At 52.3% G+C, this 14,425-nt stretch overlaps 1 protein-coding gene across 1 annotated transcript; it reads left to right on the forward strand.

Moving 5' to 3' along the window:
• The first annotated feature begins 3,197 nt into the window (after window positions 1–3,197).
• LOC119094247 (cyclin-dependent kinase 10) lies at window positions 3,198–5,629 on the forward strand. The gene is made up of 3 exons (XM_037217321.1): window positions 3,198–3,375; window positions 4,362–5,466; window positions 5,572–5,629. Exons 2-3 carry the CDS (start codon window positions 4,391–4,393, stop codon window positions 5,627–5,629), a joined length of 1,134 nt encoding a protein of 377 aa, XP_037073216.1. The 5' UTR covers window positions 3,198–3,375; window positions 4,362–4,390.
• The last annotated feature ends 8,796 nt before the right edge of the window (window positions 5,630–14,425 follow it).

The raw sequence follows: 14,425 nt of genomic DNA on the forward strand, positions 1-14,425 counted from the left end.
GGACCGGACCGGACCTGACCGGACCGGACCGGACCGGACCGGACCGGACCGGACCGGACCGGACCGGACCGGATCGAACAGGACCGGACCGGATCGGACCGGCCAGGCTGGCCGGCCCAGCATCCAACAAGGAAGCGCACCACCAACACAGACAGCAGCACGCAGGCAGCTGTGCAAACCCACTGTACTCTTTTCCCCTTTGAAAGAGAAGGCCCAGTCGGTAGCATCGTTTTTGCAACGTCCTTGGGGACCAGGAAACGTATGTTTCGCAAGGTAACAAACAAGACAGCATGTGGGGAAACACAAAATCAGCTCGGCAAACAGAAACACGCAAACAGAGTGACGTAGACACAGTTCGACTGCACCATCAGTACCGCTTACGTCTCATCCCACAACACACATTATACACGCAAAATTAGCAGCTGAAGACCCTTCAGCCACCAAGCCAGAGACGCTCAACAGAGCGGACGGGTAGTGATGCGACCAGGTGTCTAACAGCGTAAGATGATGGAAGAATCCAAGGTTTCCGCAGATGCAGGCGCCCACAGGCATACCTTAACCCTATAACCTCAACTAGAAGCCGTAGCAACACACAGCATTTTACCGTCCTCCAGCCTCACACAGTAGTTCAGGTCACCCCGCTTGGCGACAATGACAGCCGGCTTCCAAGGCCTAAGGAATTTATGTTACTCGCCTCGTTGATACTCGCCTCGCCTCGCGATACTCGCCTCGCCTCGCGATACTCGCCACGAAAAAGGCCTCGTTGATACTCGCCTCGCCTCGCGATACTCGCCACGAAAAAGCATAACCCGGTCACCGACGTGGTAATCAAATGAGTTTAGCTCACGCTCATAGAATCGTTTGTTCTACCGGTGTCTGACATCAGAAATGCGTATTGCCTCACGGTAGGCGGTACGGAGCCCAGCGCATAGCTCGTCTACATACAGCGCTGCTGACCCGGAGCGGGCAACACACGGCGGGTCTATCTGCGCATTAACGGGTAGCCTGGGCTCGCAACCAGACATCGTGAAGAGGGGACTGCAGTGCAACGATTTGTGGATCTGAGCGCGGTTTCGAGCACAGGTAGGAGCAAATCTTTATCCCACTGGTCGTGATTCTCTGACAGATACTTGGCCAGCATTCCAAGATGGCGCTACTGACCCTCTCACAGCGGTTGTTGCCCTGTGGATGAAACGCAGCTGTGCTTGTTTTCTGGATCCCCATAATGCGGCTCAACTCTGACACTATCTGACCCCTGAGATTGGCTGCACAATCGGAGTAAAGGTACGTGGGACACCCATACCGAGATGCCTTGTTCCAGCTCTAGATACCGATCTCTTTCCACCATGTTGAGTACGATATTAATGTACCACGAACTAGGTGGCTGCGCTGCCCACCTCCTGGCAGCCAATTGAGAGGCGGAGCCCCTGAGCAAATGGTACGGTACCTGCCTAGCAGGCGCGCAGCCAGAGCTTCGGCAAGGGACACAGAGTTGAGAAATGGTCCCCTAATAATAAAAATAATCGACGGAAGTGGCCCATTTGTTAATGCAGGCATGCTTTTCTTAGATAGCTTTCATTTTTCCTCCTATAACAAGGATAGAACCCAAAAGATAAGGCCAAATACATTTTGCCTGAACCTTATCGTTCCTAAAGTGAAAAGCATGCATTACACGACTGCATGAAATAAGTTGCCGGCGCTCTCCAGTTTACGACGGTCCAGTGGACTCTTTCTAAACCGGTAGAATTCAGAAGCTTTGTTAGCATCTCTAGCTGGGTTCTAAAGAGATATAAGGGACCCCTCCGAATGTCGATATTAGGTTGAAGCGGATCAATATTTCGCGTTAATATGGCCCAGCCATGGTTTTCTGGAGATGCTTAAAATTCAGTTAGAATAGATAAATGATGCAAGTTATGCAACGTGGTTTCAAACATGAGCGTTGGCAAACTTTGAGAGACAAAAAGCTCGACGCCAGGCGTTGCAGTCTCCGTAGACCACGGAGCGATGGCCCGCGGCTAACATCAGGCTGTGGCCAATAAGTGGACGAAAATGATGGCACTCTTGACGGGAGGAACTTTTAGCGTTTTAGGACATCAAACCATGCATTTAGAAGTTAGCCGGGTGTCTATTTCAACGACGCAATTTTTAGACTGATGATAAGAACGGATTGGTCTTCACGGCACCGCGAAGTGGTGCTGGAATCTGGTGGTTCGCCTGGAAGAGTAAAGGCTTCTGAGGGTCTCCATCTTACGTGCAGCTGTACTTGTTAATCTGCCCAGAGGACAACCCCAAAGATGAAAAAGATTTACCAGTCTAGTCTTTAAAAGGTACGAATTAAGTTTGAAAGACATCAGGAAGTACTATTTCACGACGGCCGTTCTCGCGCGGACGACGCCCGCCGCCTGATGTTGCTTGCAGTGGCCAACGCCGTTCGGATTTACGGAAATTGCAACCCAGACCACCGCTGCCCTTGCTCCTGATATTTCTGGCGCGCATGCTAACACCTTCTGGTGTAATTGGTTTCACTAATCGATTTTGCAAAAGAGTGAGCGCTATGGGCCAAGCATGCGATGGACTTGTTCGCTTTTGAACTAATTTCGATCCTCTCTATTCAACACTAGCGGATCCCTCCATTTCTTGCTGGGCAAGGGTCCTTTGAGTGCATCGCTAGGGACGCATGTCGTTCCCGGTCAAGGGATGGCGGGCCATCCCGTTCCACCGCGGAGTGTCTTCCGGCTGCCATTCTGGCGACACCAGGCAGAATCCCCTGGTCGATTCGGAGAACTTTAGAGGGATACATCACATCACATTGGTCTCCGCCCTGACGCGGGAGGCCTGCTGACCCGCTCAGCTGGCCCGGGATCGACGCAGAGACCTTCATTGGCGCAACAACATCCCTGACCGCCCCAGGTGGTCCCATAATTGGACCATGTGCTTCAGCTCGACTCAACGAGCTCATGGTGAGATTGTGTTGGAGGGTCCACCGTTCGGTGATGAGGGTCCTGACCGGCAAAGGACCCAGTTAGGACGTCATTTTCGTCAGGAAAAATATCTTGCGATTTGGATGCAAAAATACGTCCGTGATGGCAGTTGGTAGCTTGAATGACTCATTATGCCGCGCCCGGGACAATCCTGGCGCCGACGAAGAGTTCGGTAGCATTGCGGTGCTACACGTTGGTATAGCGAGAACCGCGAAAATGCTCCACTTGCGCTGTCGGGGCGGAGTTGGGGCGGCCGTTAAAGAGAAGTTGAAGAATCAGTAGCGAGCTTATGTCTTATAATCTTAATAGATTTGAAACCAGAGTTCCCAACGAGAACAGAATCTGCATACGAGAGTTCTGGTAGTTTTGGACCGGCGATCGAGAACAGGAACAGGTAGGTAATGCTAATTAAACTCGTAGTGTACTGGATCTAAGCAGGCGCTCAGTCTGTAACTCACTAGGACTGGGTCCATAGGAAAGCAATCGATGATTGGTGTATGTTTAAGGCTGTGTGGGGGGTCACTGAATGTCTCAGTTTTAAGTCATATGCACGCTTATAATATTTCACATGATTCATAATCCACATACATGTTGTGCTCATGCACACAAGCATAAACCACATTGTTACAGCATAATAAAGGTAAATTTTGCATACTTCAGGTTTCTAGGACATGAACCCAAGATACAAGCTCCAGAACAGGTGTATTACTGGCCCTGATCGGCTTGGGAACACTATCCGAAAGTGTAGTATCAGTGTGTAAAAAACTCATCCACAGAGTTGATGCCTATGTCCCATAGATGCGGTGAGACTCATGCCTGCATGCATGGAATCCAGATGCCAGGACAAATTGTTCCACATAACTTTGTCTTGAAAATTGTTTTGAGTCTTATTGCTCAAAATTACCAATTTCTTGAAACAGGACAGTGGCAGGTGGCATTCTGTTCTCCAGGTAGCTGTGTATGGTGTTATGTAACAAAGATGTGTACGCTACTATTCATCCTACCAAGAAATAAATTGACCGTACCTGGTGTTTGATTCCCTTTGGTGCATGCCAGGGTGCCTGCCAGGGTGACAGGCAGGTGACACCAGATAGCCTCAACAGATAAGTACGCAGTAAAGTCCTCATGACCTTAACAACCTTGCCTGATGGGTCAGTAGTCTAGTCATAGGAGTTGGAACAGATATTTGTCTGTTTGCTGTATACAGAGCTGTACATAAGTCTTCGTTTTGTGGCCCTCCCAGTTAGCATGTCTTAGAGTCAAATTATTTTGTAATGCCTGCACCCAAAACATAGACATATATGCATTCCTGTGTCTTGTTGAGCAACATTCTCCTGCCAAACATACAAGTCAGCTGTCAGTTGTGTTGTTGTTGCATAGCCAGCTGGTGCACGAGCTGCCAACCGACTATGGAGGAGCAGTTCGCCGCCGGCCCAGACGCGCGGGCGCAGTCGCAGCGTAAAGCAAGCGGCACGCTCACCTCGTTCCTGACGGGCCGCGCCATGGAGATCCCAGAGCGCGACATCCTCGGCCGCTGCCGCTTCGTCTCCGAGTTCGAGAAGCTGAACCGGATCGGCGAGGGCACGTACGGCGTGGTGTACCGCGCGCGCGACACGCGCTCCGACCAGATCGTGGCGCTGAAGAAGATGCGCATGGAGAAGGAGAAGGACGGCCTGCCGGTTTCGGGTCTGCGCGAGATCGCCATTCTGCTCAAGTGCCGGCATGAGAACGTGGTGAAGCTGCACGAGGTGGCGGTGGGCCGTAGCATGGAGAGCATCTTCCTGGTGATGGAGTACTGCGAGCAGGACCTGGCCAGTCTGCTAGACAACATGCAGACGCCCTTTTCCGAGTCGCAAGTCAAGTGCATCATGTTGCAGGTGTTTCGAGGCCTTTCGCACCTGCACCGTAGTTTTGTCGTGCACCGCGACCTTAAAGTGTCCAACCTGCTGCTAACCGACAAGGGCTGCGTCAAGATCGCCGACTTCGGCCTGGCGCGGCTGTACGGCGCGCCGCCGCGGCCGATGACGCCCAAGGTAGTGACGCTGTGGTACCGGGCGCCGGAGCTTCTGCTGATGGCGCGTGCGCAGACTACGGCCATTGACATGTGGGCAGCCGGCTGCATTCTGGGCGAGCTGCTGGCCCACAAGCCGCTGCTGCCGGGCCGCTCGGAGATCCACCAGCTGGAGCTCGTCATCGAGCTACTGGGCACGCCCAATGACACTATCTGGCCCGGCTACTCGCAACTGCCTGCGCTCGAGAACTTCACGCTCAAGCAGCAACCGTACAACAACCTCAAGCAGCGCTTCTCCTGGCTGTCCAACTCGGGCCTGCGCCTGCTCAACTTCCTCTTCATGTACGACCCGCGCAAGCGCGCCACCGCTGACGAGTGCTTGGAGAGCTCGTACTTCAAGGAGCAGCCGCTGCCGTGCGACCCGCGTCTCATGCCCACCTTCCCGCAGCATCGCAACCTGAAGGCGGGCACGGAGTCGCGCCCGGCGCCGCTCGCCGCCGACCTCAAGGCGGCAGCGGCCCCGGCCGACCCGGTGCCGGCCGCCTCCGCAGCCGCCGCCGCGGCCTTCGGCGGCGGCAGCCAGTTCCAGCTGTCCGAGCTGCTGCAGAACCTCAGCAAACGGCGCAAGCTCGAGTGAGGGGCGGGCGGCGCTGCCGGCGCGGCGGTGAGTGGCGAGGGTGGACCCCCGAAGACATTGCCTGCGCCATGAGCTGTGAGGCGTCCGAAGCAGTGTGTGTGTGTGTGCGTGTGCGTGTGCGTGTGTGTGTGTGTTCGGACAATGGAGTGGATAACTCGTGGACAATGGCTGCTGGTTGATGGGGCGCCCCCGCCTCCAGATAGGACTGCAAGAGAGGACTGCATTGATGAGCAGGTGTCTGCAGCTGCTTGAAAATGTGTTGGAAAGAAAGCAAAAGTTTTGTGACCGTCATCTAGATATGGTTTGTGTGCCCTGGAAGGCAGTCTGTGTTTTGTCTGCGCGACCACGTTTTGAGAACAGTGTGCGGAGCAAACTGGAAGTGATCTGTTGAAGGTGCTTGAGCCGTCCGAGACAGCAATGGGATGATAGTGAAAGTGTTTGAAGCGTGTGATCCGGGCACGTGATCGTCTTGTTCTCATGCTGGTTTTGAAAATGTGTTCATCAGATCATCGCGTGACGCTGTTTTTTTCGCCCATCCATGACGTGTTCTTACCTGTTCGTGTTCGTCGTTCGTTTCGGTTATAGCTGTACTCGTGAGTAGATAACAGAAAGCACCCACCGAAGCTGACGACAAATCGGTATGCATAATATAAACATGAATGATGTTAGCACTGTGCCAACTGATGGCGGTATACCTGCAACCAGTGCGGAGCGGATTGTCGTGTAGATTGTTCGGACGTCGTGTGCTAGGTCCGGAGGGACATGCGCTGCTGTTTTCTGCAAGCCACAGTTGTCATGCTGCCAGAAATTACTCAAGAAGTTATCAACTGCGCCGATGTACGACCCTCGTAGGCGCGCTCTGCTAATGAGAGGGGCAGATCGCAGCGGCCTGTTCGTGCCGCCGTGGAGGGCAGCGGGTACATTCGGGATGGGTCTGGACGGCGGCGGCGGAGTGTGCTCTCATGTGGTGCAACATTAGCGGATGGTGACTGTCGAAAAGTTATCAACAACTGTGGCTAGGGGTTTTGAGCAGGGGAGAAGAAATGCGTTGCCAGAGCGTGTGGTCAGTCCGCCACCTGTCGGTAGTTGCAGAACTGAAGTTTCAGTTATTGTCCGCGTTCGGTCACTACCCAGGTACGTGTCGTTGCACATCGAAGAAGATGTCATTACGTCTGGTCGATCATATTATTGATCTTGCGGTATTACACAGCACAGTGCATCCTACTTATGCGTACAAAATAACTGTCGCGTGCATTTGTACCATTTTCGAACAGTTTGCACGAGAAAGAGACGATTATTTATAGCTTAAAACGCAGCGACTGTATTTGCTAGTGTAAGGTCTCATGTAAGTCCTTTGAATTCGCGCTTGTAAGCAGCTCTAGCAGCGGATTCCACGCTCAGACAGTTTGACAGAAATGGTTCACTAAGCCTCTATCTGTCGCGGCCTGCCACGTCTCTTGTCGCCTCATGTAGCATCCCGCCAAAATCGCGAAATGCCTTTTGGGTTTTGTATTTCACTCTGAAACTAATCACAGAAATGTGGGCACGGCTGTGCAGCACGCTACAGTACAGTTAACACAGAGGTGTTGAAATGACAGAAGTTTTCCTTCAAAAGCCGCACCTTGACGGTGTATTGGCCAGGGAAAAGGCCGAGCCGTCGCGTCTCTTGCCCGGGGGCACAGGCGCCACGCAAACACGTCAAAGGCAAGGAGGAGGCCGTCAGAGAGACGTCGGCGTCTGCCCGCCACAAGCCACGCCCGGTGAGGAGGGGGTGCGCCTTAGGCACTAATGCGGTCGACGTACGCCATCATCTCGTCGAGCCCGAAGCCGCAGGCGGGGAAAGCCGCCCGGCAGCCGGCTTCGCCCTGCGAGGTGCCCAGGTACGCGGCGTACAGGTACGTCTCGCGCGGCGAGTCGACCTGCGCAGGCGGCAGCAGCGCCGGCTCGCCGACCAGCTCGAGTATGGCGCGCGCCTCGGGGCGGCGCTCGGCCTTCGGCATCGCCTCCAGCAGGCAGACCAGCTTCAGCGCGCAGCCGTCGGCGTCGGCGGCGGCCACCAGGTCGATCAGCATCTCGCCGGCGCGGCCGTCGGCGGCACGCCGGCCGCGCCGACGGCCCCCGCCGCGGCGGCGACCCCCGGACAGCGCGGCCACGCCCAGCAGGCCGGCGCCCAGCGCTAGGCCGGTGACGCCGGCCAGCGCAACGGCGCTCGTGGTCGCCGTCAGGCCCACCACGCCGGTGCCGGTGGCCAGCAGGACGGTGGCGTCGGCGGCCAGCAGGGCGGCGGACAGCGCGAGCAGGGCGAGGCGCAGCTGCATGGTGTCTATGGCAGAGCGCGGGGTCGTCACGGTGGAGGCAGTCATTGGGAAGCTTGGCCGGGGGCGGCACAGGGGCCGGCGGCCGGGAGAGTGGGGGCACTGGCAGGCGGGAGGGGGCGTTGTGTGATTGTGACCGGGGAGGCAAGCTGCTCAGACGATTTCAGCACGTCAAACAAGAACGGCGGTCGCCGTTAGGGTACGTTCAAATACTTCAACTGGGAATAACCGGCGAAGGTTGACTTTGCATGCATGTTTCTATTCATGCCCGCAAAGTTGTGTCTATTTTCACGTATTGCCGCGCTTTTACCAGGTTGATGCGTTGGAGTGGCAACTCACCGATATAGAGGTATTTAGCGCAGCCTGAGCGAAACTAAAGAGTGAGTGTCAGTCGCTGAAAGCCCTCCATTTAAATAGTGCCGTCTGCAATACGCCGGAACGTCAACGTTCGCCATTGGCGTGTGCGAAGGTCCGTGGGGTAGGCAATGAGACCACAGTCGCGGAAGTGGGCTTGTGTTGATGACTGCCGCGGTCGCACGCGCCGCTGCATTCTACGAGGAGCTCCACGCACCCGTGCCAGCCGCCCAATCGGGCCGCAACCTCGCCTGTGTGCCCGACGGCCGTCCTGCACAGCTGCAGGCGCACGCGCGCTCCTCAGGTGCCGGGTTCGGCTGCGCAGTGGCTCTAACCATGAGCTGTGTGGCCCCATGTCCAGTAGAAGCCTCACGCAGTCGCGACAATGTGGCCAGTTGTGCATACGCAGACTCTGGACACGGCTGTTGTCGTGCGGCTAGGCTTGAATCGTTTGGGTCAGAGACGACAAGATTCTTGAATTGTCGGTATAGTTGCTGCATGTTGCAGCCGAACATGCGATGTTGTTAAGCACTGGAGAGTTAATGGGCTGCTTGCGTTCCCAATTTGAGTTTGAAGTTCATGTACTGCCCCACACATCTTACACGGTCCCGACTTGGTGAGCTTGGATTAGCGATTCTTTGCTAAAAGCGTGGCGACCATAATCGTGAAGCGACGTCGCCTGACAGGGTGACCCCCGCTTGCGCTGTTTTAATTATAGCCGCTCACGATGCTCTAAGTTAAAAACAATTTGCAGCAGCGCTGGTTCCTCGCTTCACTTCTGGAATATCTCCATGACGCCGGAGCAATTGCACAGCTCGGACATTACTGCCGCCTCTCTGCTTATGGTTGACTTGGCAGACGTCGCCATTTGTCAGATGCATCTCAGCCTCGCCCCACACCTGGTTTTTTTTATGGCGGTCTGGTGCCTCGCTCCACACCTGGTCTGTGGTGGCGGTCTGGTGCCTCACCCCACATCCAGTCTGTGGTGGCGGTCTGGTGCCTCAACCCACATCCAGCCTGTAGCGGCGGTCTGGTGCCTCAACCCACATCCAGTCTGTAGCGGCGGTCTGGTGCCTTGCCCCACACCTAGCCTGTAGCGGCGGTCTGGTGTCTCACCCCACACCTAGCCTGTAGAGGCGGTTCGGTGCCTCACGCAACACCTGGTCCGTAGCGACGGTCTGTTGCCTCGCCCCACACCTGGTCTGTGGTGGCGGTCTGGTGCCTCGCCCCACACCCAGTCTGTAGCGGCGGTCTGATGCCTTGCCCCACACCTAGCCTGTAGAGGCGGTCTGGTGCCTTACCCCACACCTAGCCTGTAGAGGCGGTTCAGTGTCTCGCGCAACACCTGGTCTGAAGCGACTGTCTGTTGCCTCGCCCCACACCTGGTCTGTGGTGGCGATCTGGCGCCTCGCCCCATACCCGTCTGTGGTGGCGGTTTGGTGCCTTGCCCCACATCTAATCTGATGGCGGCCTGGTGCCTCACCCCACACCTAAACTTAAGATTGCTGCAAAACATAAACATTGGGCTAACTGCCCCCTGTGACACGCAAACTGGCGCAGCTCCACGAAAAGCGTTCGCAGTAAGAACTGAGTGCAGCCCCTGATCCAGGCCGGCCCAGGGCTGAGTGTGTCAACGACGAGTGCTGACCGTAGCCACGGCTTGCCTGAACACGCGCTCGGGTAGAGGGGGTCAAATTGACCCCCCCCCCCCGAAGGTTTTCAAGAATGATCTCCGAACGGCTCGGCGTAGCCGTGCCAAATGTTGCATAGCTATAGACAATTGAATAGCGGATCGTTTGACATCAAAAATTTAGATGTATCTTGTAAGGTCGCTGACCTATGGCAGGTCAAAGTTAGGCCATGGTTTCAGCGAAAGCAACTTCCAGGGAATCGTCCAGTCTGATACAATAACGGAGTGTTTGACGAAGCCATACATCTCTGAGATGCTTTCTTAGGCACCACAAATATTGAATCATCAAATTACGTTGACCTAAGGTCATGTATAAAGGTCAGACCAAGGTCAAAACCAGCCTGATTTATTACTGTAGGGCTTGCTGTATGGGATAGTTTGTGGTGCTTACTTCGAATTTATTGATAGCACGAACCGCATTATACATCTTCCATTGACTTCTTAGAGATCGGAACAGGGCATTGACCTAAGATGACCCGGGTCGACATTTTGTTTTAGGAAGGTACTGCCTAGCGTAATCTTTGTCGCTTATTCAAATGCAAAACTCAGCGCAGTCTTGTATGATTTTGGTCACCATGACCTTCAAAAGGTCAAACAAGATTACTGGCCTCAAATGAGCCTGTGACTTTTTGCTTAGAAACAGTTACCTAGGTTGTGGGGGCACTTTGAAGACCATCCGGGAATTTGACCCTGTTTTGCCTCATTTGACCTGAAGGTCTTGACCTAGGAAGCTCAAATTGTGATCTAAGTGCGTTCACGTACAGGCCAAGACATCCTGTAAATTTGATGTCTCTAGCTTGCTTAGTTCCCAAGATCTCAGGGGGTCAAATTGTCCCCCCCCCCACACACACACCCGAGCGAGGGGTGTCTAGCCGGCCACCCGGGCGCGTGTTAACAACCGTTCCACCCAGCCAATTTTTTAGTTGTATTGTCAGTGCGACGAGCCAGAAATTCCTATCCCAAACGGCAGCTATTCATGCTCAACAAAGGGCACGAAACATGGCTACTTTTGCCCTTTGTGCTATCGCATAACCGGATGGACTAACATGGTGCTTCATGAGAGTATGCTTCTTGGTGGATTCTCGTCCCAATGAACTCAGGTCACAGTCAAAAGTGTGGAGAATTACAGCAGCGTAGGGAGAAAATTATTAGCAGAAGAAGGCGATAATAGACGAATGGGTAGATTGCGTTGTAACTTTCTTCACATAAAAGCTTAAAACCATCTGTGTTGACCCGATCTCACCGAGTTCATGGACGAGCCCAATTGACTGAATGAACGTTCCTAAACTTTTCTTAAAAGCGCATATTTGAAATCGCCTCATAGGTATAGCAGTTGTGTTAGTGCAGCCTCACAAATATACCAAAAATCTTTGGCAAGAAAAAAACGTTTTCGGTACAGTTATCGCAGTGAACTAAAGAGTAAGACAAGGCCTGTTTTCTCTGACAGTGGGGGACTCTATTGTCCTATTAGTCATGCACTGGAACCAAAAAATGCGCTTTAGACGCGTTCGAGACAATTTGTGAACGAAGGTAGTAGATATTACTTCCTGCGCAAATGTGCAGTTAGGTATGTTCATCGATGGCATAACACTCCCTCCAAAGCAAAATCGGCCCGAACTGACGCCGCTAGCTAACGAGAGCCGGCACACGTACCGGACCGCATGGAGAACGAGGACCAAGTGACGCAACCCCGAGTCAATAGCTCCTAATCGAGCGCTTCGGTTGGCTTCAGCCCACCGCATACGCGCAGCGTCGATGAGGAAATTCGGTCAACAGTGAGGGCATCGTGCGTGGTCACTACCGCTGCGCCCGTCACCCTGAGGCTGCCACCGCGCCCAGTCGGGCCTGAAAGGAAAGGTGACGAAGCGCACCGCAAGGACGGGCCGCGCGCGTTGCGTTACCCAAGCTCCGCGAACCGTGACGCAGTGATCCGGGCTGGTTCAGACCCACCGACAGAGAGGCGGCCGAGATGCGGCCTCAGATTGGGAAACTACCTAGTGAATGTGGATGGTTTGAATGGTGCCGGCGTCCGGGCGGAAAGTTGTTTTGTTTTCCTTCCAATACGGCGTCTTTGACGCCATCAGCAACAATGTCGTGCAGCAGCATGTCAGGCACACCATTTGTGGTGGCGTGGCCCTGGTATGATTTTTTGTTGGTGCCCCTTTTTTATAACAAAAATGTGATGAGTGAAAATGGTGCGCACAAGCTATCGTCAAAGGTCACGTGCGGCGAGAACCAGCGGAAAGTTGCATTTTGTATGTCACTGATTTTGTAGTAAATGTCTAAAAGCAAAAGCCGTAACCTGTCCACGAAATCTAAATAGCAATGGCTCAAATGGCATCGCATGGCGCAAATATTGAAATGTTTGTGGTAGTAGCCGAAAGCGGCAAAGCCAGGGAAATCCGTAGGCATTTGACGAGGCATATTTTCTGCTAGCAAAGCATAGAGGACATACCTCACTGGAATATGTAACATGTTTTGTGTGTGAGTGTGGAAAGAAGCAATTTTTGAACGGCATGTTTTGAACACCTTGGCGGAGAGCGATAATTGCTAGATTTTAAAATAATGGATGTGACTCCAGCGATGCATAAGTAATGATGATAGGGTTCCACAGATTCAATTTTAAGGGATGTTGGATGTACCGCACCGCTGGCATGTAAAATAATTCGCCAAATTATTTCAGATTTTTGGTACGGTACCAAAAATTCATCGGAATACGCGGCTGCTGTTGTCTGGGGCATAGGTACCAAAACGTCGTCATCTCTTGTCTCAAAATTTTGCATGCCTATTTGCTTGGCACCGTCAGCACCAGTCTAAATCTATCAGTGGAAAGGCAGTTTTGTAGTGGTGAATGCACAATTTTGTTGCTACCGTCCACAAAGAGATTTGGCACAATGTTTCGCGTATCTCGAAAAGGTGATTCAAATAATAACTCACCAACAAGCGTATAGTTTGGATTACTAGTTCAGATTTCTATCCGTTATTCAAGTGAAGACATGGTAATCATTTCAATGAACATATTTTTTGCAACGCGGAAGCGAAACGACTTGTTCTTGCACTATACGATGCTGTGACAACCTGATGCTCCGTTCGTCACTTTTTGGTGGCCATTTTGCAATCTATGTAACACCACGGATAAACAATCGAACGAAAACTCTTTGAAACACCACTTGTAGTGTGTCTGTGGCTTCCACTGCTCGCAATATTCTGTTTTTCGCTATCGTGAAATGTAAGACTGGTTAACACGCCCGGTAAAGCCCACTGATGAAATAATTTATACGGTTAGCGGTAAACACGTAACACGTAAACACGGTAAAAGTTGCCGGCTAAGTTGAGCATATGTTTTTATTTTTTGATTTCAACCAAAATATTTATATTTTTGAGATAGGTTTACCAGCAATTTGAACATGCTACACCCCAAAATCCATATTGATTTTTCGATTCAATTCATGAGGAGATCTGTTCGTCATCGTAATGACTTAATAATTAACGTAATGTCATCGTAATGACGTCATCGTAATGACGCGTCTTTTGTCCACCAAGATCGCAATCATCACCGTTTTGTAGGTGTTATTACGGGTAGCTGCGTTGAAGGCTGAACCTTCAGATTCATCAGCATGAGGTGCGTCACTTACGCACATAATTAAATGATGTGTGTTAACGCAGCCATGTCAAGTGCGTAAGCAAATCAATTTAGTTAAGGCATAGCATGATCACCCTCGTCATCAAGCCATGGTGGCAACCTGCTATTAAAAGGAATGTTTCACATTTTAAGATATTGAAGCAAGCGTCAGATATGATAGAACAAGTTCACTTATAACTGTTAGTTTACTTTTTAAGTGGAAAAGACTGCTCTAGGCAGCACAATCTATACTTAGTAAATATGCTCCTCAGTGTATCAAGGTTTAATTACGTCATAGTACCTTGCGCATCACTGATTGCTAGCCAATTGACGCCCATTATATCTGGAATTTTTTTTTTTGGGGGGGGGGCGTGATCACCGCATGGTTCTTGGAATGGCAGGATTGGAATGACGTTACTATGGCGTCATGAATGCCAAGGTGACTTTAAATGCCCCCATCCCCGATATCCTTTTCCCCATTTTGGCGAACGTTTAGTTCAGAAACTTGAGGGGCTTAGGTCTTAAGAAGGGCAGAATTGTGCACAGCACCAAATTGTCTTCAAGATGGCCATTTCCGTACAAAATCCCATATAAACGCGGAACACTCCCTTTAACATGTTCAAATGTGGAAGTGTGAGGTGTCCCACCGAGTGCAGCTTTTTCACTGCTAAATTTCTTACTTTACTAAGACAGTAATGACCCGCTGACTCGGTAAACTCAGTCCTTGTGCTTCAGCCGACAGGCGGCAGTATTCATGCTCAGGCATGCCCGATATCAACGCTGATGAGTGTAAACTAAGGAAATTTGCACCATGT

Source organism: Pollicipes pollicipes, unplaced genomic scaffold (genome assembly GCF_011947565.3).
Source record: "Pollicipes pollicipes isolate AB1234 unplaced genomic scaffold, Ppol_2.1 Scaffold_4002;HRSCAF=4701_pilon_pilon_pilon, whole genome shotgun sequence".
NCBI lineage: Eukaryota > Metazoa > Arthropoda > Thecostraca > Pollicipedomorpha > Pollicipedidae > Pollicipes > Pollicipes pollicipes.

Coding starts and splice junctions, on each gene's coding strand:
- LOC119094247 (XM_037217321.1), top strand. CDS start 4,391: ATGGAGGAGCAGTTCGCCGCCGGCCCAGACGCGCGGGCGCAGTCGCAG. Junction 5,467..5,571: donor AACCTGAAGGCGGGCACGGA/GTCGCGCCCGGC, acceptor CGGCGGCGGCAG/CCAGTTCCAGCTGTCCGAGC.